The sequence below is a fragment of the Drosophila hydei genome, unplaced genomic scaffold (genome assembly GCF_003285905.1).
Source record: "Drosophila hydei strain 15085-1641.00,03,60 unplaced genomic scaffold, DhydRS2 tig00000243-arrow-arrow-pilon, whole genome shotgun sequence".
NCBI classification, from domain to species: Eukaryota; Metazoa; Arthropoda; class Insecta; order Diptera; family Drosophilidae; genus Drosophila; species Drosophila hydei.
Genome location: NW_022045693.1, coordinates 284984 through 309637, shown reverse-complemented (window position 1 = coordinate 309637; position 24654 = coordinate 284984). Strand labels below are relative to the sequence as shown.

Here is a 24654-nt window from a genome sequence, read left to right as displayed (position 1 = left end):
TGCTTTCTTTCATTACGACTCTCGCACTCTCTCGCTCTCTCTCGTACACGCTTAAGTCTAAGTAGTTTGAGTGTGTTGTATGGGGCGGGGCGTGGTCTAGGCATAACTTAGGCTTTACAATTGAACTAAACACGCGCGAGTTTTAGAAACTTTTTCCATTCTTTTGCTTAAACCAAAAAAATTATTTTAAATTTGAATTATTTTTTTTTTTAATTTATTTAAAAATTCAATTTTTATACCTGTTTTTTTTTCATAACTTTTCAAGCTAACTTTATTCTGCTCTCTCCCTTCCTCTCTTTTTTTACTCTTATGCAAAGCAAACACGTAACAAAAAAACATAAATACAATTTTTCTTAGTTATCGAAAAAGCCAAATTTAATTTTAACTAAATTTTCGTTTTACACACATTTTTTTATTTTTTTTATATTTTTTTAGTTACTTTATTTTTGTTTTGCTTGCATCATTTTTTATTTTATTTTTTTTTTTTGTATTTTCTTTTATTTAGTTTCTCAAAGTCTTATACGTTTCTTTGTAGGGCAAAAAAGCATTTTATATAAATTAAATGAAAGAAATCAAAAACAAACGAAAAGAAAAACAAAAAATTCTTACTATAAATTGTTAGCTGCTGTTGAGCGTGCGCGGTGGCGCCATCTAGCGTCGCCGCGCTAAACTACAGTTACAATTTTCTCTTCATTTGAGGCATTTTTAGCTCGCTTTACACGTGCGCGTATAGCTAATGTACAGTTATTCTATATATAGCATTGTATATATATATATATATATATATATACATATACATATACATATACATATATATATATATATATATATATATATATATATATATATATATATAGATTTACATAGTTTACAATTTACAGTTAGGCGACAGAAAACCAACACACTCCCTTTCAACTATGTGTGTTTGCATATATATAATATTTATATATAATTTACAGTTATACAATTTTACATATATATCATTTGCTAGTTTTGAATACAATTTGAATTTAGTTTATCTTTTTTTATAGCTTATGTTGCCCCACTGTGATGAGGCCGCTGACCAATGGCGCCGCAGCTTTAGCTTCTCTTCTTCTTCTGTAATTCATTTAAATTGTGACTAACTACGAGCTAAAAAAATTTGTTTTTAAACTATGCATAGAACAAGTTGCTGGCGCCATCTATGGTGCAGACACGGACACACTTGTGCAGCTCGCCCGGACAGTGGAGCATAAACATGTATATGTTGATATTTTTTTTGATTTTTTTGTTTTTTTTTTATAAATATATGTTTGTGTTTGTTGTAATAATTTAATTTAATTTAATTTAATTTAAATTAATTTAGTTTAAATTTAATTTAAATTTATATATATATTATACGTATTTCTGCTTATAATTGTATTTTATATATGTTTTTTATTTAGTTTTACACTCCCTCCCCCTTCCTCTCTATCTCTCTCTCTCGGTCGCCCTCTCTCCCTCTATCCTTTTCTCTATATATATATGCACAAATTTTTCAAACATTCAACGAGAGACAAGCACAAAAATTAAATTGTTAATTTGATATTTAAACAAATTTCGACACATTCCTTGCATTTCTAACTTATTTTTCTGTATGTGTGTATGGGTTTATATGTGTGTTTCCATGTATAGGTTTCTTCTAGGTGTTTGTTGTTTGCACTAAATTTCAACTAAATTAGAATTTAATTTGCATTTAAATCTAAATAACGACAACAGTCACGACACGTGTTCAGCTGTTCAATTGGACGCTGTCTTTTTGCCCCTCACTGTTGTTGGTGCTGCTGCTGGTATTGTTGTTTCCATTTGCTGTCGCTGCGCTGGCGAACTTCGCCGCGCTGTCGGCGAACTGTTATTGGACGCAGGCGAATTTGTATTAACAATGGCGAGGCTATTGCTGCTGCCGCCCGTTGAGCAGGCGAACGATGAGATGCTCGCTGTCGTCGATGTCGCCGCAGCTGCATCGCTAGCGCCACCTGTTGTTGAAGACGTTACATCCGTCGCATCACCATAACTTAATTTTGACATATTATCAATTGCCTCGACCCACTGTATGGCATAGCCTTCGGGATCGTCCAGATAGTATGTGCGATTGGGCTGCAAAGTAGAATAAGAGAGAACGTAAGAGACCGTCTCAACATATGTAAAGCTCAACAACTGGTTAGAGTTGCTTGCATGCATGTGTGCGAAAGTGAAAAAGTGTGACCAAAAGCCATTAAAAACTATTGTCATTTAATGCGTTTTTTTGTGTTTTATCTACGTTGCGTGTGCAGTTTTCAATGTCGCATATAATTGAGTTATTTGTTGTTGGGTCGTAAACACGTGCCGTCGCTATAAACTGGATCCTCTACTTGAATGTGTGTAGGTGTTGTTTCTTTTTCTCTTTTTACGACATTTGACGTCATCATTAGTTGCTTTAGTTCAACAAACTGTGAGCAGCTGCGGCTGCCACAAGCAATAACAATAAAAAAGCCTCAATATACCAGCTAAAATACTAAAAGCAAACTTACCGTATGCACAAAGAAGATTTTAAAATTCTTAATCTCTGCTCGCAATTCCGCACTCCAAGGTATTTCACCTTTTTTGATCATCTGCACGGGATCAATATAGATGAGCCGCGGCCCCGTTGTCAATAACAGCATCCGCTTCCGGGCAAACAGACCCTTGCGCTTATTCACAAAGCCACTCTTCAGGATCACCTCGCCCTCGGCAAACACATGCCATTTTTCAGTCTTTTGTGCCTCGAGCCGTTGCAACTTCTGAGCGTCGCTCAAGTCGAAGGAATCTAAAGATAGAGAAAAGCTATAGTAAAAAGTTCCAGCGTTCCAATATCCCATTCCAGTACTTACTTTTCGCCGTAGAAGGCTTGTGAGCAGGCGCTGCTGCGCTGCTGCCAACACCCAATTCAGCGCTGAGCAGTCGAGTGATCTGTCGCTCATCCAGTCCTGGTTCCAGATCACCACTAATGGGCAAACTGTAGCTGACTCCGTTGACCGTGCATATCGCGTCGTCCTGGTTAACACCGGGCAGGTAAGGGTATATGGGAGGTGGTGTTTGTTGTCGCAACGTTTGCCAATCGATGCCGGCGAAGAAGGGATGCGCCCGGATGCTTTCATAGTAGCCGAACTCATCCTGAGCGCCCAGACGCTCGCGTGGATCAATCTTCAGCAGCTGCCTAACCAAATCTTCGGCATCTTTGTCAAATCCTTGCGGGAAATCCACAGCACAGCCGAGGATCTCCTTGAAGATGACGTAATCGTTGCTGCCTCTAAATGGCGGCAGACCCGATATCATCTGATAGATGATACAACCGAGTGCCCACAGGTCGGCGGCTGGCGTAATCGGCGCATTTTGCAATACTTCCGGGGAGACATACTGAGCGGTTCCAACGAAGCTACCTCGGCGAGCTCGCATTCCAGGGTAGCGCCGACGATTGTTGCGCACTCCCTCGCCATTGGCAGGTGTCGCCTCATCGTCCTCATTGTCATCGTCCTCGTAGTCGTAATACAAACGTCTATCGTCCTGGTCATCCTCTTCCAAATCATCGTCGCTGTCCTCATCATCGTCATCGGAGCTACGTGCCGAGCGGCGACGTCGCTGCCCTTCGCATGTGCCGCTGCTGGCGAGCAAATCGGACGCCTGCAACCGTTCGCGCGGGGTCATGACCTTGGCGGAACCAAAGTCGGCAATCAGTGTATGCATATCCTCATCCAGGAGTATATTCTCTGGCTTGAGATCGCGATGGACCACGTTGCGGCGATGCATGTGTTCGCAGGCGAGCAACAGCTCAGCTGCGTAATGGCGCGTACAGGCGGCATCGAAGCTACCGACGCGATTGATGTAGGGCAGGAGATCGCCTTTGCGGGCGTATGTCATCACAAAGTAGAGGGAACGCGGGTCTTGGAACGTACACGAAAGATTGACGAAGCCTGGAACATTCGTCATCATATGCATTACTTCGCGCTCTCTTTTTATGTAATCCTGTTTGTGCTCTCGCAGTATTAAACGTTTCTCACACACTTTGACTGCAAGTAGAAAGAATAACGAAGATAACGGATTAGTCAAATGTGAAAACAGCTGAGCGAACAGCAATGAATGAAAAGAGATGAACATACAATTTATACATACATATATGACACACGTACAGGCGACACAGTTGTCCAAGACAAAGTACTGCACAGTTGCGAACAACTTGCTTATGACACTTTGGGGCCTAATACAAAGTATTCGTAAATAAATATACATGCATATGTATGTGCATATTCTTGAAGCGGAGCACGACAGTACAGGCGACCACTTTGTCATAGCTGTAAAACCTCACTTAACTATCTATTTAGCAAGCTTTACTTTATGTTGCCTGTGCCCTGTGGCTCTCGTCGCCTTTTCTGCTTTGATTAAATTTCGCTTTGTCTGTTTTATGTGTGTGTTTGTGTGTTTATGTGAAACTCTTCTTTTGTGTTGCTCTTGTTTAAATTTGGCATACATATTCCTCGTGTGATTTATTAAAATGAATGCAAGAGAGAGCGAGCGCGCGAACAACGGACAATAAGGGAAGACAGTAGAAGAAAAAAGGAATTTGTTCAAATTGCTAAATTAACAGGCGACAGCAGCGACGGTGACGGCGTCGTAGCCAGCGGCAGCAGCAACGAAAGCGAGCGCGCTTTGGGAGCTTGTTTGGTTGTCGGTTGTCTTTGCTGCGGCTGCGACTGCTGCTGCTCCCTAAGAAATTCTAAACTGGTTGTTGAACTGCACACATACACACACACTGAGCTTAGCTGTGGAATCAGTTGGCATTGAAAAAAAATATATGAAATACTCAAAAGATTTGGCCTATACCTAAAACGAAGAGATAGGCTAACGGCGCTTTTCCCACTATAAATTATGTCTGCTTGTGTGCTTTGTTTTACAGTTTTATTTGCAATTGCAATAATTTGTGGGAATTTTAAATGGACTAAAGATTCGTGCAGAAAACTCTAAGAAGAAAATAGAGAAAACAAAACTTAAAACGCAAAATTTGTGGATTTGCGAAAAAGCGAATAAACAACGTTCAATATAATAAATTACGTTCACTCAATTTAGTAAATATGTCTCGTGTCTGTTTGTATGTGAATAGGCAAAAGAAAATACAAATATTAATTTTGTTTTTGTTTTTGTTTTTTAATATATTTTTTGCCGTTTTATCAAGATCGCAACTAAATTTTTGTTTTTTAGTCTAGAAAACAAATCAGGGGCAGATAAGCTGTCGAGTGGCACACACACAAACACACACAGGCACATTCTAACGGTAAAAACAGCCGCAATTATAAGATTAACACAAACAAAACAATGTGCGCGATTTTTTTATGTGATTTAAATTTCCCATGCCAAAAAAAAAAACAAAAACAATAAATGCGAAACACAACAACAGAGAAAAAAGTGCGTAAAAATAAAATTGACCTTGAAATTGCTGCCGTTAATTTTTTCTTTTTGTGTGCAAATTGCCTGATTTTTGTTCTGATTGGAATGTATTGGAAATTAGCGCGTGTATTTCTGCCAATTACTTCTAGCTATTTTCTTTTTGTTTTTTTTGGGTTTTTAATTGAAAAGTTGTCGCATTATTTATTTTAATTTTTGCGCGCCATTTGTTAAGCTGCGTTTAAGAAATTCTTTTTTTTTTTTTTTGAATTTTTTGTTTATTGAGTTTAATGCCCTGATAAGGCGATGAAAGCGCAGCCTTGAACTTGATGTGGCGGCAGCAGCAGCGCAAGTGCAAAAAGCAAAAAAAAAGTAATATTAAAACATAAAAAAAGTAAGAGAAACACACATAAGTAAATAGCAGCTGGCGAAAACAAAAAAAAAGAATACAGCATAAATATTTGCCCAATGTTCCGCGTGTGTTTGCCCCACTGATCTGAGCGAGCGTCTGAGCGAGAGCTGAATTCCAAAAAAATGCAGTCCACAACACACATACACATACATACATAAGTGCATACGTGTGCGCGTGCATTACAACTTGTTGCGTCTCGAATGGAATGCAGCACAACGAGTTTGACACAGAGAAAGAGAGAGAGAGAGAGAGAGCGTGAAACTGCAATGCAGTGGGAGACATAAATTGCAATAGTAACCAGTTGTTGCTGCTAAGTCAAGCGATTCTATAAATAAGACAGAAGACGCAACTGGAGGACAATGACCAAAAAAAAAAAACGATGAAAATAGAAAACTGTACACATTGAGCAGCATCCACAGCAACAGCAGCAAATGCTGCTGGGTGGCATTCCAGACAATGCACACAGAAAGAGAGCGAGAGAGCGCCAAAAGTCTTAGTTAGTTAATTGGGCGCAAGGCCGTTTGGGTATGTTTTGGAATTGGAACACGTTTAACAGGAAGTCAATCGAGGTGTTTGAACTGCAAGACAGCGTAAATAAAGATCAAAGAGAGAGGAGAGAGCAAAAGGAACTTAGATTCCAACTCAACCAAATATGAGCGCAGAACGTATCCATGTGTATGTTTGTATGTCTGATTTTTTTGGGGTGCAATGCTTGCTTTATTATGCCGTTGCTATTGTTGTTACAGTGGAAAATTTTTGTCTGGAAATGTCTTTTGATTTTGTTGAAGCGGCGCTGCTGTTGAGGGGCGCAGGCCGAGGCGAGGTGCTCTGCAATAAAACTGATTACTCGCGTCTGATAAAGGTACAAAAAGTAACTCCAAAAACGACCCACGCGATTTTTTTAATGCTTTTACGTTTAATTTATTGTCATGACGGCGAATTGACATAAAACTGACAGAAAAAAATTGCGATAAAAGTCGATTGTGAATTCGCCGCGGCAAACAACACAAATTGCAATTGTGTGCGTGTGTCCCATTTCGCATTGTTTCGCATTTCATTAATTAGAGACTGCCGCCCAAAATTTTTTTTTTTTTTTTTTTTTTTTTTTTTTTTTTTTTCGTTTTTATTTCTTTATTTTGTTGCAGCTTATTGTCTTAGACTCTATAGCGCATTTAGCTCTAAACCTTAACTAATGGGAGGGCAGATATGCCAATTATTCTGCACTTGTAGCTACTATCTTAATTAGTTCTAATATTGTCTAGAGGATGCAATCTCTTCAGTCTTCGCCTATTGTTGTTTATAGCCAGGTTGCTTGCGAGATGGTTAGGATGCGCTGCAAGTCTGTCCGCGTATCTTGAACTGTGTCGCCCAATGAGTTCAGCAACTGTGGGAATTGCTAAATCCCTATGTAAGACTGAGTTTCTTACAAACCAGCTGGCTCCAGTCCATCTGCGTAGTGCTTTATTCTGCAGGGTCTGAATTTTGTTCCTTGTAGTCTTCGCCGAGGAGCCCCATAGAGAGATACCATATACGAAGGTTGGGACAACTATTGCCTTGTAGATGGCGGCCTTGCTGCTGTAAGACAACTTGCTTGAAGCTCTCAGCATCCAGTCGAGGGTTTTTAGCTTGCTTTTGCATTTTGAGGTTACTTGACTTATGTGCGCTTTAAAAGTCAGCCTTCTGTCAAGAGTGATACCAAGGTACTTTACTTTTGAGGCTTTGGGAATAGTGGGCCCCAATGCAACGCTTGGGCAATCTCCTCTTCTAGTGGCGAAGGTAGTATGTACAGACTTTTGTGCATTAATGGTGATACACCACCGTTTTGCCCAGCGTCCGAAAGAGTCCAGATATTTTTGTAGTGAGTCTGAAGCTTCTTGCGCAGATACGTGACGTGATAAGATGGCGGTGTCATCTGCATAGGTCGCTATGAGTACTGCATCTGTACTTCCTATATTTGGCTCGGGAGTTGGCATATCTCCTGTGAATAAAGTATAAAGTGTTGGGCCTAGAACACTACCCTGTGGTACTCCAGCCATAATTGGTCTAGTCAAGGATACTGTTTGCCCCCTTGACACTTGGAAGGTTCTTCCAATAAGGTATGAGGATAGCAACGCGAAAAATGGGGCTGGAAGGGTGGTCCTCACTTTCTGCAGCAGTCCCAGGTGCCAAACTCGATCAAACGCCTGTTTGATGTCTAAAAAGACGGCAGAGCAGTACATCTTTTCTTCAAAGGCTCCAAGGATATGGTGCACAACTCTGTGAACCTGTTCCGGTGTTCCATGCTGTCTCCTGAAGCCAAACTGATGGTTTGGAATGGCCTCCTGGCGTCCCAGATGTGTCAGTACTCGTTCCAGAAATATTCTTTCGAATATTTTGGAGAGTACTGGCAACAGGCTAATTGGTCTGTACGACTCAATTTCTCCCACGGGTTTGCCAGGCTTAGGAATCATCACAATCACGGCGCGCTTCCAGCAGGCTGGAAAGTGCCGGATGCGGAGCATGGCGTTGTACACCATAGTTATGTGTCTATGGTGGAGTCAGGCAGTGCTCTAAGGACTCTGCCGTTTATTAGATCATATCCAGGGGATTTTTTTGCCTTCACTCTTCTGATGTGTTCAAGAACCTCTTCTTTTGTACATCCAGTTATCTGGTCTTCAGCTGGGAGGGGCGAGAGAACGATGTCTTCTGTTGCTTCGATTTCTGAGGCCTCTGCGGTAATCACCGGCGTGAATTGGTCTTGAAGGTGGTTTGCAAAAGCCTCAGCTTGAGCTTCGTCTCCAATGTGCCAGGAACCAGAAATGCTCCGAATGGGATGACGTCGTATTGGCTGCCGTTTGAGCTTTCTTGTAAATTTCCATAATTGAAACTCTGCGTCAGTGGGCGATTCAGCTCGTACCAGCGCATCGCTGATACACCTCTTTTGAAGCAGGGCGAGAGCAGCTTTAAGATGCCTCGTGGCTTCGTTGTACATGGATTTGGCATCAGGCGTGCGTAATCTTAACCAGCGTCTCCTGGCCCATCTTTTGTGTATTAGTAGGTGTTGGGCCTCCAAGGTGAGGGGGATGTTGTACGGAGACTGTTGTCTTGTTTGGCAAGATGGTGGGGCGGCTTGGTGCGCAGCTTTGACTATTTCTTCCTGCAGTTTGTTTGCTGCGTAGTCCACGTCTTCAGGAGTGTTAAGTTCCATTTCTATGTGCAAAGAGTAATGGAGCTCGCGCCTAAAGACTCCTAAATCTGATCCTGCTGGCAGTAGTTGTTTCCTAATGGGCAAGGGCTGTGGCTGCGCGTGGATTGTGACTATTAGTGGCAGGTGGTCAGAGGATAGGTCCAAGGATTCTTCAATGGTCAATTGCCGGTCACAGATGCCTTTGTAGACAGCGAAGTCGATTGCCGAGGGCCTGTGTCCATTAATTGGGTAACGGGTGGGGGCTCCAGTCGCCAATATGCTGAATTGTAAGTTTTGAATCGCCTCAAATATGACTTCTCCGCGACGATTCGCACTATTGCTTCCCCAAAATGGGTGCCATCCATTCCAGTCGCCGCCGATGAGGGTCTTATTCAACCTTTGGCCTAGAACCTGTTCCATGTGATGATCACACAGACCAGTGTTTGGCGGAAGATAAATTGACGCAACTTCGATCGCTCCAATAGACGTAGGCAGGGTGATGGCTGAGACCTGCATTGTTGCGTTGCAAATTGGCAGTAAAGGTGTATGCGGTATTGTTGCTCGTATGAGGATTGAGGATCCACCAAAGCAGTTTGCTCCTTCACCATGAGCCTGATAGTGTTCGTATCCGAAAATTTGTGTAGTGGGGCACTCATGAGTTTCTGTTATTAACATTATATCTATGTTTTCTTGTGAGAGAAACGCAGCCAGTTCCTGAGTCTTGTTTCTCAGGCCATTGGCGTTCCAGATACCCACACGTAAAGCCATTATTTGTAGGCAAGCTTGGTTATGATGGCCATTAAACTGTTTAGCATGGTTGCTTGTTGGGATTGTACTTCTCGCATCGCTTTGAGCTCGGCATTAATTGCGTCAAACTGACGTTGTTGTTGCTGAAGCATTTCAGTGAACAAAGTGTCACTTGTGGTATTCTTATTTGACGGTCCACCTCTAGCGGCCTGTGCGTAAGAAACACCACTAATAGGCGTTGCAAAGCTCGTGGCTTGGGTAATGCTCCGGGGCCTTGTAATTTCGGAAGCAGTACTCGGACCCGTAGACGGTGTTTGTGTGGGACTCCTTTTTTGTGCTGGGGATTGCAATTTGCGCAACCGCTTGTATACTTGGCAGCCCTTATAGTTGGCTGGGTGCTGTAACTCACAGTGCACACAAGTTGGTGCCTGGTCCTTTTCGCGGGTGCAGTCTTTGGATGCGTGTTTCCCGGCGCAACGCACACATCTGGGAGCTTTGTGGCAGTAGCGTTGTGTGTGTCCAAATTCTTGACAGCGATGGCATTGTGTCAGGTCGTTGTATCTTCTTGGCAGTTCCACTGTGCAGCGTTGCCTGCAGACAACTCGAATGTCCAAAATTTCTTTGTTGTTGGGGGCCTGAGCCACGTCAACAAAAAATATATTTAGCGGTGTTTTGTCCATACGGCTCAGTGGGTTGTGCACATTTGTAATTGTGTGGCCTTTGGTTTCCAATTCCTTTTTAATTAGTGTTGTATCAGTGCTGGAGTGAAGCCCTTTGAACACGACTCTATATGGTTTGTCCTCCTTAAGCTGGTAGCAGTGGAACTCCAATTCCAGCTTAGTAAAGTGGTCTATAACTCTGCGATAGTCCTCACTGCATTGGGTTAATACACCTATGTTATTCTTCTTTGGCTTAATTACGTATGATTTAGCATCAATTACTTTATCTATTATCTGTTGAAGTAGGGCCACAGACTTGATGTTTGGACACCATATGGGGGGCGGACGAGGTTTCGGAGTAGTTTGCTGGTCGGTCAATACTGGGGCTTCTGGAGCTACAGGTGATTCGCTGTAGTCTTCATCTTCTTCTACGAGCAGTGAAAATCGATTTTCTGATATTAATGCTGCATTGCTGGTGCTTGGTTCGTCGAAGATGAGCCTTTTCTTGATGGTTTTTGGTGAATTTGGCTGTTTACGTTTCGTGTTTTTGTTGTTAGTGATGCCTTGCACGGAGGCGATATCTATTTTTGAGTTTATTGGCATGATGGAGGCTTGCCTATTTGCCATCACAACGTTAAGCTGGGCTTGCATTTCTGCATTTACCTTTACAGCTGTAGCGAGGTTATTGACATTAGATGTCATCGCGGATTGTGCTTTTGAGTGCAGGCGCACTCGCGCCAAGCGACGAAATTTCGTAAATTGCAATTAAAGCAATTGAGTTACGCGGAAGCAAGCGATAAGAAAACGCTGCGTGTGCGGTTTTTGTTGCTGTTGCGTTGAAGAATGCACCGCAAAGTTCTATTTTTAGAACTCTGCAGCAGTAGAGCTTAAGCGAAGGCTGTTCGAATTCACGTCTTTACAGGTCGAACGACTGATCGCGATTGCCGCCCAAAATTGGCAAAGAACATTGGCGGCAGCGTTGTCTCCTTCTCCCTCCCCTTCATTTGCCTTCTTGTTCTATCACTCTTCGGCATCATATGCTTGCTCATCATGTGACGTAACTTGACGTTTCGCATGAAACTCATTTAAATATGTCGCGCATAAGCAAACAGCTTATGACAGGAGGAAGAAGTAGCACCAGAAGAAGGTGAACACGGCTCACAGGTAACGTGGAACAGGAGCAGTTTAGTGGAAGTCTCATGGAATGGGTGGAATGCGGGAAAGTGGAATATGGCAAAGAGCGCGCCTCTCATTATTGTTGTTGCTGTTGTTGGCTGAGTCATAACAATTTTGTTGTTGTTTTACTGTTATTGTTGTTGCATGCCAAGTTTATTGCCCTTTGGGCACTGGAAGGGGCTTTGAGGAACCACCGACATGTTGACGGCACGCAAAGGACCTTCTTCCTTATTTTTTTTTTTTGAATTTGGTTGTTAAACAAACGACAATTTGCACAACAAGTGAGCAGCAGATAACGCTATCTCACTCTCGCTCTCTATTACTCCTTTATTTACATGTGTGAGTGTGTGGAATAATAAAAACAAGGCCAAGGCAGGCAGCAGCCGACTTCCTGGCGCGACTTAATTTGCTCGTAAAAACACAGAGGAGCAGGAGGCAGGGCCGGTGGAATGGCTTAAGAGGCATTTTGCCACGTGGCCCCGTGCTTAACAAACGGCAGCTGCAGCACATTAAAACAAGATATGTATGCGCGCAGGTGCAAACAGAAGAAACATTCTTATGAAACAACAGAAGGACATGCGAAGAGGATATGAGTTGAATGAACCTAACTATTTCGAAGAAAGCAAATGAGTGAGCGAAGGAGACAGACAGAGAGAGAGAGAGAGAGAGAGAGAGAGAGAGAGAAAGAGAGAGAGCAGAGGTTAAATACCCTTAAGCAGCTGCGACTGCGCAGCTGCTGCTGTTGTTGCTGCTGCTGTAATTAAAAATAACACGAAACATAGAGAAACACGAGAAAAAGGAGCACTAACAAAAAGTAACAAGACAAGACAAGACAAAAGAGCAGCAGAGTTGGAAGGAGGGAGGTGAGCAAAAAGAGCGCTAAAATAACTTTTTGCAAGTTCAGTGGCCAAATAAAAGTGTGGGAAAAAATTAGAGTAGGTTTTCGTGTCTGTGTATGCATGCGTATGTGTGAAATATGGGAAGTTTTGAGAGCATGGAATATGGGAAGTTTTTAGCAAATAGTTCAATGGCCGATCAAGCGTTGCTTGTGAGTATTTCTTTGTATGTGAGTGTGTGCCAATACCAGTGCATTTCAGCAACAAGTTGCAGTCCAATGCGTAGGTGCGACAACTTCACATTATAATGAAACGGAACAGAAACATCTGCTGCAGATGCGTGGGATTAGAGAGAGCAGCACGTGTTGAGGCTCGAAGCAAGACAAGACAAATCTACCAGGTAAAAATGCTACACAGCTGCGCGCAACAATGATTAAACGCACACACGTACATACAAAAGCGTTTTTGCGAGCAATGATGAAATAGCATAGCAGACAATGTGAAAATGCGTAAAAAGAATTTGCGTAGCGCGTCAAACAGACGCCGCAAAGCACACACACACTTACATTCGCCTCTCTTTACTGCCTACTTCTCACGCATGTGACACAAAATGAAAACGAAAACGAAATTTTGCTGCGTTCATTGCGAATAAACGTGGCGAAGTGAGGTGGAAAGGGAGGGACAGTGACTGCGACAGAGAGTGGGCGTTACAGTTGGCAACATGTTTGCAGACAAGTCCATAAAAATTTTTATAAGCAAATTAAAAGCAACAACATTTGTGATACAAGCTGAATTCGGTTTGCACTCGTTTCCATTGGAAAAGTGTGCCAATAAAGCACAATAATAATAATAATAAAAACAAAAAAAGGTACAAAACATATGTTGACCTTCAAAAAGTGTGAGTGCAATAAACAAATGTCAATGTTTTTTTATTTTTTATTATTTTTGTTGTTTTTTTTTTCAATATGCAAAGTCGAAAGTGCAAAGTCATTTCGAGCTGATGTAAATGTTAATTTTACAGTATGTGTAAATGAGATAGAAGGCAACAGTAGAAGCTGTTGCTGCTGCCGCTGCTGTTATGATTGTTCTTTTTCCATCTATTTTTAAACACAAATTGAGCCTCCAGACAGACAGCAAAACAACAGTTACAGCACAGCCACACTTGCGTGCTCGCTCGCACCTAAACGCGCTACCACAAAGTAAATACACAAACAGCGCTGACCCTCTCGCTCTCTCTCTCTCTACCCCTGGCCCTGCCTTGTTTACATGCACCTGATGCAGCCTCTGCTACTGCTATAGCTGCTGTTACTGCTGCTGTTATTGTTGTTGTTCTCCCGTTATACTTGTGTTTTATCGACAACAACAAGAGAAAAGTCAGACACGCGCCGTTTACCTTGCGTTGCGCTTTGCGCTGTGTGTTATTTAGCATTAAAATAAAATAAAAAGAAAAGAAAAACAAGAGAGAGGAAGAGCAGAAATAAAAATGCATACAATGCAACTTGCAGCTGCGTTTGCATTTGCGACACGTGCCAAAGCCGCGACTTTGTTAGTTTATTGATTGACCGTTGTTGTTGTTGTAGGCGAAAAATCTTAAAGCAAATTGGCTTAACACAAAAATAAACAGCAAATTGCATGCAAACACGGAGAGAGAGAAAGAGGGAGGCAGAGGAGACAAATATGTATGCGCTTTAGATGTTTGTTGTTTTTTTTTTGCTTGGAAACGCAGAAAGTGAAACGTGAAACGCAGAAGGGAGGCGTTTCATGCTCCTGTCCTCTCTCACTCGCACTGGCGCTTATCGCCGTTTTTGCGGGTGGCAGCAGCAGCAGCTGATCTTAAGCGACGTCAGCTTCTTGCCTGCTGTGCGGCCTTTTTGTTTCAATCGATAAACAAACAAACTACAACAACATCATACCAAAAACTGTCGTCAATTGCGTGCGGGCGTCGCTGTCAGCGTTATCAGAGCAGAGGAGACGTCGTCGACGTTGCTGTTGTTGATGTGTTGATTATCAAAAGACGTCAAAGGCAGCACAAGTAAATGTGTTTGAGTGTATGGGTGTGAGTGCCTATGTCTGTGTTGCCCCTATTCATAGCCGTTGTGTGAGATAAAAATGCCATTAGCTTAAGTCTTAGGCTAGTTGTGATGAAATTTCCAATAAATATGTATATATGCATGAATATTTATACATCAAAACAAACTTGAATGAGCGAAGCGAAGAGAGAGAGAGAGAGAGTTATATAGAGGTAGATTCACGTGATTGCCGCGTGACCAGCAACAGAATGAGATTATCAGCAACATTTATATATGTTGAAGCAGCATCGAATTTGAAATTCTCCTTTTCTCTCTCACTGCCTTGTACAATTTTGTCGCCTGTCACATAGCTTTTGCATAAGGTTGCCAGCCGACAAACATGCACAAAACGTTTTCACTTTAGTAACAGCTGGTTTCAGTTTCAGTGTCTGTGTGTGGGTACGGGCATGCGTGTGTGTTTTGATTTGTTGGCAGCCGCCGCAGCAGCAGGTGACTTGCGTTGGCGTTGGCGCCGTCTGCATTTGCGACCGCATTTCGCGCTAGTTGTTCGCCGGCGCCAAGCAGCCCCACAAATGCTGTCAATGGGGGTTGGGTGTTTGGGGGTTGATCGGTTAGATGTGGGCACAGACTGACACAGGTGTTAGCCGGCTTTGCGCGGTTCAACTCAATGTGATTGAATCAAATTATTCAAATAGTTAGTCAATCAGTCAATCAATCAGTATCTATTTATAGCCTCGGTACGGTACTCACTTGCATACTCTCGACGCGAGTGTATGTCCACGGCAAGGTATACCATGCTGAAGCTACCCTCGCCAATGTAACGGCCAAAGATGAAATCGTTTGGCGAACGGCGAGGAGGAGGCGCCTGTTGTTGTTGCTGCTGCTGTTGTGCAATTGGAGGCGAATTTGATCCCTGCTCTTGTTGCTGCTGCTGCTGCTGCTGTTGTTGTTGTTGCTGATGTTGTTGCTGTTGTTGTTGTTGCTGTTGTTGTTGTTGCTGATGTTGTTGTTGCTGATGTTGTTGCTGATGTTGTTGTTGCTGTTGTTGTAGCTGGCGTTGATACGACGGCGACTCTCGACAACACATTTTAATGCGCTGCGGCGTTGAGGCAACTGAAGAACTGTTGCTGGCCACAGCTGCTGCCAGCGGAGAACTGTAACCTGTGCGGCGAGACAGAGACAGAACGAGTGTTAGTGCGTGAGCAGCTTGTTGCTAAAAAATTTTGCTTACCGTTTGTCAGATACATGTTGCTGCGGCTATAGCGATTATTGCCGCTGCTGCTGCTGTTATTGTTGTTGTTGTTGTTGTTCTCTGTATTGTTGGCGGGTGTTGGTGCTGTTGCTGAGACAGCGCCACAGCCGCATGTGTGGTGTTGTTGTAGTTGTTGCTGCTGTTGCTGTTGCTGCAGTCGCGTCGCTGTCGTCATAGCGCCAACAACAACCAGCTTAAGGGCTGAGAAATTTTGTTCACTTAATGAAACGGCAGTTGTGGCTTTTTCTTTTGGCATCGCCGGCATTGTTGTTGCCGTTGTGTTCAGTTGTTGCTGCTGCTGCTGCTGCTGTTCAATGCTGTTCGCGGCAACGTTGCTGCTGCTGCAGCTGCTGCTGCTTGAGGCAGAGACGACAACGGCGGCGGCGGCTGCAATGCTCGCGGCGCTGCTTGGCGATTGTAACTGCTGTGTACCGTTAATCTGCAAAAGACAGAAGATAGAAGAGAGAGTGTGAGAGACCGCGCTTGGAATATAGAGTAATAATCAATCAATACGTAGCTTGCATGTGTAACTGCCTGTGTGTGTGTGTGTTTATTTCGAGATCGCAATAAATTAGCGCGCAGACGCGACCAGCCTAAATCGTAGTCAAAACAAAAACAAAGCGACAAAGCGACAAAGCGGAACTTAAAAGAGAGCCACAATAACAGAACAGGTCCCACACACACACACACAAGCACGCACGCACGCACATATAGCGCACTATATACAAGGAGGGTGACAGAGACAGATAGCTACTGCTGATATTTATTTTAGCTTTTTACGCCTATGCTTATGCGCTGCTTCTGCTGCTGCCGCCATTGACGTCAAGTTCAAATATGCTATTAGCTGTCTCGCTTGCGCACCTTCTCTGCTCATTATTATTATTGTTGTTGTTATTGTTCCGGGTTCAAGGACTTGGCTAGCTTAAAAGCCTAATAAAGTTCATTGCCCACCTGTTTACATTTCTATTAACTATCGAGAATTGAGGTGAAGATATCACTTTTTTTGTGGCGTGATCAGAGCAGAACGTGTTTGGGGCTTTGGGGGTGGGGGGTACGTAGGGCTGGCCCAGACGCCGTCGCGTTGTCTACGACGGGTTTTTTTTTTGGCTGCTGTCGTAAAAACGCAAAATTATCAAATTATGCAAAACGAATGCAAAACAAAAGCAAAAAGCAGCAAAATCAAATGAAATAAAAACAAAAAAAATTTAAATAAAAACAAGGTGAGCAAATGCGTCAATGAAAGTCAAAGACAGCAAAGCAGCAGCAACAACAACTAATTTAAGTCGAAATTCACAATGGAAAAATGGAACCAAGCTTCAAGCACACAAAACAATGGGTATTTCGATTCAGTCAAAGAAATCAAATGTCAAACAGAAAGGAATTCGTTCTAAGACAAGTGCAGTCAGAGCTCACTTTCCATAGGTCGCACTTTAATAACCTTGGGCAGCTAGATCGTTCAGATTTGGCATATATATATAAATCAATAATCTATCAATATTATTTACGTGTACCTGATAACTGTGCCTGATAGCTGAGAATTTCAATTTCTCAAATAATTACAGGGTATATTCAAGATTAAAACTATATTTATATGGAAAGAGACGCTTTTCTTGTTCGAAAAGTTGAATTTATGATCAATTAACAAAACTATGCCCAATGAATAATTACAGGGTATCTACATAGTCCACACCTCATATTTATATAGAAATAAACAAGTTTCGGCATCTTTTCCGTTAACTTTTACTTAGAGCTTAATTAAGCTAATTCCAAATATAAATTACAGGGTATCTAAGTATGTGAGGCATTTCAGATTGAAGCTAAATAAATATAAATTTATTTATTTAGCCTAATATATTATTTATTTTTTAACTCTGCCACAACCTAGTTTTATTTGGATTTCGATTTTTATAGCTCAAATTTGATTTTTGATTTTTGATTCTTGATTTGATTCGATTTGATTTGATCTTTACTTTTTGCTAATTAGCTACATTTTGTGCCGCATCTGCGTCACAGAACAAAACTGGTTCAAAAACATAAAAATAACAATAATGTTGGAAGAACAAGACCAAAGAGTAACAGGAAATGTCAGCGTAGCACGCGGTAACAAAGTGCGAATTCTTCGAAAAGATTCCCAGATCTGATATATATATATGATCCTATATAGCTTAAATTATGATCGGCTGATTGAAGCTTGTCGGCATTTGTAGTACACTGAGCGAAAAGTGGGGACAAGAAACAAATTGAATAAAATTAAAAATTTTAGTTTTTATGTTAAAAATAAAAGCTGCTTAAATTAAAAGTTTTATTTGTAATTTTTTTTTATATGTTACCTGATTTATTTTTTGTATTTTATTTTGTTTTATGTTTTTTTATGTTTTTATCCTACTTATTTTATTTATTTCAAATCAAAATTTCTCGCCAATTTCATAGAAATTTCTCTCCATATTCAACCCACTTTTTTCTGTCAGTGTATCAAACAGAAATATTTGGAAAATTTTCAAATGAAACAGAAGAAGAGAAAACAACAACTGGAACGCGCCCCCTCGTTCAGCGTGCGTGGGCGTGTCTGTGTGTGTGTGTGCCTAGCAGAGCAAACATATGACCGAACGGGGGTATGCCAAGCGCACATATACTCTATATATATATATATACATTTATATCTATTCTAATGCGATCCGATCTCTGCTGTCGTCGTCGTCGTCGTCTTCGTCGTCTAGACGAAAATGACATTTAAATGAATCTATTTTATTGTCGCTTCGTCGCCATTTCAACACAGAAGCCCACCTAGTGCTAGCGCTACCACGCCCCTCGCCCAATTTGATTTTATAAATAAAAATTTTGTCTGTCTAGCCAATTGAGAGAAATAGAAAGAATCAGAAAAGAAATGCAAAAAAGTGCAGTGGAAATGACATCGGGGGAAGCACGGGCTGGTATTGGATGAAGCCGGCAGTACAAGGTGTCTATTGGCAGCCTCAAAAAACACAAATTGCGCTAAATTTACACCCACAGACAGACACAGACGGATAAATATATAAACAAAGGTGTTTATTTAAACATAAACATGAAGAAGAAAAGCATTAACTATAAGAGCAAATGTATATATCAGATATACCTATATATTTATATACCTATATCTATATCTATATATATATATATATATATATATTTTTGATCTGTTGGCATGGAACGTGTCGCTGAGCACGTAAACCCACAAGAGCAGGAAAAGATTGCTATAAAGTGGTTAATACCTGAAAAACCAGTAAGAGCGTCCAAGCGGGTGCCTGGCTTGGAGATACCTGACATCTGTATAACACAGTAAATTGGTATTATCTAGACTATAAGAACTAAGCCTAGATGCTTATAAATATGCTGCTGCTGCTGTTATAAATATTATTGTCTAAATCTGAATTTGTAATTATAAATATCCATATATCTATATATATCATAGATATATAGTCTGTATATAGCTACATATATATATAATATATATACATAACAAGCAAACTCTAATCAGAAAAATTCTACTGAATGAAGCATATCAAATAAGATCTTTTATTACCCCCCGACACCCACCCACCAGTCACTCTCTCTCTCTCGCTCTCCCGCTAGATGGAACACCTTTCACTTTTTTCTGGTATGCGCCTAATTTATAGGAAAAACAAATTCGCAGAGAAGAGAACAATTTCGCATGGAAAAATTTGCAAAAATATTTTTGCTGAGCATTTTTTATATCTAAGGCTATTTATAGATTGAAGATACAAAGATACTTTGTTGTTGTTGTAGTTGTAGTTGTTGGGGAATCGAGCAAGTATATCTGAATTATTATAATTTTCTTCATTTTTATTTGTTTTTATTTCTGTTTTTTTTTTTGGGCTCACTGGCGACATGTTTTGCATAATTTTTGGAAGTCAAGTGGGGTAGGTTTCTCTATAGAGATGGACGAACGCTTCGGTGGGTAAACCCCGATCAAGTTGTATATATTTATATATATCTTTAGATATATAGTGATTTAACGATTCTACGATTTTACGATACCTGCATTGAGAGAATTCAAAATGAAGTTTTCTGGCCCGCGGCTTCGTTGTGGTTTTTTTTGCTTTTAGTTTTGTTTGGAAACAACGTGTACAAATACTGAGCACAGAAAATGAGACAACAACAATAAAAAGAAAACAAAATATAGAAAGAAAAGTAAAAAGAGGCAAACAAAATAGAGAAAACGATTTGAACGTTATGATTTGGGATATACAAAAACGCAGGATTTTTAATAACAAAAGCAACGCCTGCTGCTGTTGCTCGGAAAACCAAAAACAAAACAAAAACAAACCAAAACTCGCATGTAAATAACTGTTTTTCTATTTTTACTTTCTGCTGAGCGGAAGTTGTAAAAATGCGCTTATGAATGAAAATGCACGCAATGCAAACACAAATACAAATGCAAAAACCATCAACAACAATAGCAACAAATGCAAAACAGAAAAGCAAATGCAAACTGCAAACATTCCAATTGGAGCAAGCAAGTAGGCGAGCGAGCGAGCGCGCTCACTCGCACCCACACACACAGCAATCCGCCGCGCTCGCTCTCTTCATCTCTGTTTGACTTACGTCGTTTACATTGGGCGCTCGCTCTGTTTGTGTATTTTATGTTGTAATTGCGTTTTACGGTACAAATTCCAATGGGCCACGCACTGAGAGTCTGCCACACTAAGCAAGAAGAAGATGCGCGCGCGTAATTCCTTATCTGTGTGCGTGCGTGTTTTTCATTTAATTTTGCTTACACATAATTTCGCAGCACTTTTTTACACTTATGAATTTTTATAGAACTCACATTTGATTTATATATTTTGATTTTTTTTTTTAGGAATTTTTGCAAGGCAAAAATTCCACGACGAATGGAACAGGAACACACACGGACAAGAAAACGATGACGACGTGGTTGTTGTATGTATATATGTGTGTGTATTTTTAGGAACTTCTTTTTGCTATTTAACGAATTTAGAGCGATGCAGAAGAACACGATGAAAACGAAACCAAACAAAACAATTTATGAAACGAGAATTTTGCTACTGCTGCTTCCTTTAATTATTTACTTATTTTTTTTTTGTTTTTTTTTTATGTAATTTGTTTGGCCTTTTGCGGTGTATTATTTAATCGCACAGAGTAAAGCGCACACACATGCAAAGATTAAAACATACATACACACACGAGTTTGGGGCGTTTCGCTTGTATGTGTGTGTGTGTCTGTGTGCGTGCGTGCGTCTGTTTTTAGCGAAACGCGTGCACAATCGAAACGTCCGGTTTCAAAGCGTCACAAAAACTAATCAGAAGTGAAAAACACAAAATGATGTGAGCCCCAACAAACGGCAGCAGGCAGCCGCAGCAGCAGCAGCAGCACACGAGAGAGCGCCGAACTTTTGTTCGAGAGAGAGGGCGAGCCGACCTAAGCCGAGCCGATTTTATGTTCATAATGGGGCCAAAGCAGCGCAGCCGCCGCTCAATGAGTTGTTGTTCGGCGCTGGCGCCTTCAATATATTTTTTTACAAGGCGAACAAGTTTCGTGCCAGGTCGCGAGAGCCTCCAGAGGCATAGAGAAAGAGCGAGCGCGCACAGGAGAACGTACGTAAGCGCCTGGTAATTGTAGGTTTTAATGCTTCATAATTGTTGTTGTTGTTTGTATGTATATATATATTATTGTCTAGGCTTTGCCGTAGACATAAATGGTGTCCACACAACAATCGCCTCCTACCGCTCTAAACTAAATGCTACTATCCACAATTCAGTCCACACAGGGAGAGAGAGAGCCAGTGAGCGGGAGAGAGTTCTGCGCGGTTTATTTTCGTTGCTCTTTTTCTGTTTTCTGTTTTTGTTTTAAAGAGGCACCCGCATTCCTAACTGTAAACAAGCAAGAAGAAGAATGCATGCGCTGCCGCTGCCTGGAAAAACTCGTTTTCCCGCTGGAAAAATGTGCACACACACACACACACCCGAAACACGAAAAAAAAAAAACAAAAAGAATTTCAAGCATTTGTAGCCCACAAGAGAGCGCGTAAAACGACGACGACGACGAGATGTAAAAATAAACAACAAATGTCGGGTGGAAAAACACGAAGCATACACATACACGAAGCATACATATATATATATATATATATATATATATATATATATATGGATACGCACACGCATGTAGAGCGTGTGTAGGTAGGCGAGACAAGGACAAGGAAGCGGCGAACAAAACAAAATGCGAGCGTGTGTGTATGTGTTAAACGAAAACGAAGGCAAAAGACAAGACACAACACAAGAGACAATAATAACACTAACAACAACAGCGAAGCCAACGACGACTACGACCATAACTGAGAAAAAGCCTGTAGTAAACAAAACAAATGGCGGGCGCGGCTGCGACGGCAACTGAGACGCCGACGGCGACGTCAACGTCAATGTAAATAAATATTATAAAATATGCAATTGTATGCGAATGTGTGTGTATGAGACATGCACAAGTGAAAGGCGCAAAAGGAAACAAAGTGGGAGTGGGCCGAGCGGGAAGCTGGAGAACGGGCCACGGGCATTGGCAAAGGGGGAAGGCAGGAAGGGAATGGAATGAACTATATAAATAAATTGATTTATTATTTAGTTGTTATTGTTTTTTTTTGTGTGCTTATTTTAATTGTCAATAAATAAAAACAAACAAGCAACAAAAATAATAATTAAAAACAGCTGCCAGAAAAACAATTTGCAATATAATTTGTTGCTTTTGTTCAACAATTATTATCATAACAACAATTTGCAAACATTTTTCCGTTTGTTATTGGTTTTTTTTTTTGTATATTTATTAAAATATTTTTTTTTATTTTCCTAATATTTTTTGTTAGTTGAATATTATTAATAAAATTATATAAAATTTGATATTTAGTAATTGAAATTTTTTAAACATTTTTTTTTATCATTTTATTTTTTATATTATTTATATATTATGCTTGTTTATTATTTTATTTCTTATTTGCATAACTTATTATTGTTGAAATCTTTTAAATATATTTTTTATTTATATTTATTATTTTATTATCTATTATGGTCTATTATAATTTTAGTACTTATAAATAATATTTATTTATATTATTATATATATTGTATTAAATTTTTATACAATTTTTTTTAAAGATTTTAAAAATATTTTATATTATGGTATATATATATTTATATTTTATATTTACTTTTATTTTATTTTTATATCTTAAATTTATTATTTTGTATTTTCTATTCACTTTTTAATAATATTTTTTCGTATATTTTATTTTTAATTTTTCCATCATTTGATTGCATTTTAAGAAATATTTTTGTTTTTTTTTTTTAATCGTTCCAAAATTTGGTAAATGAATACAAAATAAATTTCCATTAACTATCATAAAAAATTAAGACACTTTCCATTAACTAATAGAAAATTTAATTTTTTGCCTGATTTCAAGAAAATTTTGTTGCTTTTAAAAAACTTAGACTTATAGGGAAATTTGCTTAAATATTTACCTTAATGGACTTTAGTTTTCGCACAACAAAATTGTTGATTTTATTGGACCAGCTTTTGCATTTCATGAGTAGGCCGTTCGGGGGGCTGCGGTGGGCTGTTGGATAGGAGCTTCGATCCTGAGCCAAACAGAGCGCGCACACACACTACACGAACGCCAAAACGATGCGTTTTTTTTTGAGGATTTAGATCCGAGCACGTTACAAAGTAATGTTGTTTGTAATGTGTTCTCTGTACTTTATATTTGTTTTAAATTCAGTTTAGTTTTGTTTTGATGAAGTTCCGCTATGTTTTGTAGGCTCATTGCATTTACTTCATGCTTGAGTTTACAGTTAACATTTAACAGTCATTTTTGTTTGGAGAGTCAAGAAAAACACACAATAATTTTTGTTTTTTGTTGTTAGTTTGCTTCCTTTTACAGTTTGGCGCGCGCGTTGAGATAAAACCAAAGGAGACTGTGTAAGTTGAACACAGTGAAAACAAAAAACGAGAAAGAACAGAAACGACAGCCGACAGGCGATTTATTTTGTTGGCCCGTTTGTTATATATTTTGCTGTTCGCGAAGCGCGCTTCCAACCAAACGGTAAAAAGTTTTAAATGATACTGAACGAGTTGGAACAAGAGGCTATGCGAGTAAGCCACACAAAATGTACACAGAGCTCTGCTACTAATGGCAAATGAAACACACACACACAAACACAGAGAGAGAGAAGAGTAAGAGCGCCCGTTTCATTTCCAAGTGTGTCGCTTGTTGTGGACTGTGGGCCATTCGCTTGTGTAATTGCAGCGCGTTGAGTCCAGTTTCTTGCAGTTTCATACATGCACACACACACATATATATATGTGTATGCTTACGAATTTATGTTCGGACAGCGACGCCGGCGCCAAAGCAGCGCATGCACCGTTAGAAGCATTGATCGTACGCAACGACAATGAGGAATAGCAGAGCGCCAGCGACACTGCCCCTTTCCCCTTCGCCTATCATTGATCGCTGATTTGCGTATAAAGAATCAATTAGCGTACCGTTATTTCGCCTTGCAATTTGCTTGAACAGTTGTTGCATTATTTATGGCTAAATGACGCACTTGTTTTTGTGGTACGTCTGTGACTCAGATAGAATATCTTTCTCGAGAGTTCAAGATTTTTGTTCTCTTTCTTCTTCTTTCCTATTGTGCATATTTGGATGTTGTTCGCTTCCCCCAATTAAAGACACGAATGGAATTTCAACTATTTGCCTCTGATCGAGTTGATCGCTCTTTGCCGTTCATTTTGTTGCAACGAATTCCACATATACGCTCCACAATTCACTCGCGCGTTGTCGTTCAAAAAGTAAAGAGAGGCGTTCGTGTTTCGTTTCTAAGTTGTTCCTTGTTTTGGTTTCCATTTCAGTGTATCTGTGTGTGTGTGTTTGTAAAGCGCGCGCATTTTTTGTGCCAGTGTAT

General features: G+C 40.4%; 1 protein-coding gene across 3 annotated transcripts; it reads right to left on the bottom strand.

The window, feature by feature from the left end:
- Nucleotides 1-1612: 1612 nt before the first annotated feature.
- On the bottom strand, nucleotides 1613-23800 carry LOC111597413 (3-phosphoinositide-dependent protein kinase 1). Of its 3 annotated transcripts, none has more exons than XM_023312105.2 (6): nucleotides 23215-23800; nucleotides 15670-16129; nucleotides 15189-15599; nucleotides 2868-4043; nucleotides 2529-2803; nucleotides 1613-2115 (listed from the first exon to the last, which is right to left on the bottom strand). In XM_023312105.2, the coding sequence occupies exons 1-6, from the start codon at nucleotides 23278-23280 to the stop codon at nucleotides 1759-1761; spliced, it is 2745 nt and encodes a 914-aa protein (XP_023167873.2). In that variant the 5' UTR covers nucleotides 23281-23800; the 3' UTR covers nucleotides 1613-1758. The 3 variants fall into 3 exon arrangements, with proteins under 3 accessions (XP_023167873.2, XP_023167874.2, XP_023167875.2); XM_023312106.2 differs by lacking the exon at nucleotides 23215-23800 and adding an exon at nucleotides 19726-19890; XM_023312107.2 differs by lacking the exons at nucleotides 15189-15599; nucleotides 15670-16129; nucleotides 23215-23800 and adding an exon at nucleotides 4147-4166.
- Nucleotides 23801-24654: the final 854 nt, after the last annotated feature.

Coding starts and splice junctions, on each gene's coding strand:
- LOC111597413 (XM_023312105.2), bottom strand. CDS start 23,280: ATGAAATGCAAAAGCTGGTCCAATAAAATCAACAATTTTGTTGTGCGA. Junction 16,130..23,214: donor GAAAACTAAAGTCCATTAAG/GTAAATATTTAA, acceptor TGTCTTTTGCAG/ATTAACGGTACACAGCAGTT. Junction 4,044..15,188: donor CTCGCGTCGAGAGTATGCAA/GTGAGTACCGTA, acceptor TTCTACTTGCAG/TCAAAGTGTGTGAGAAACGT.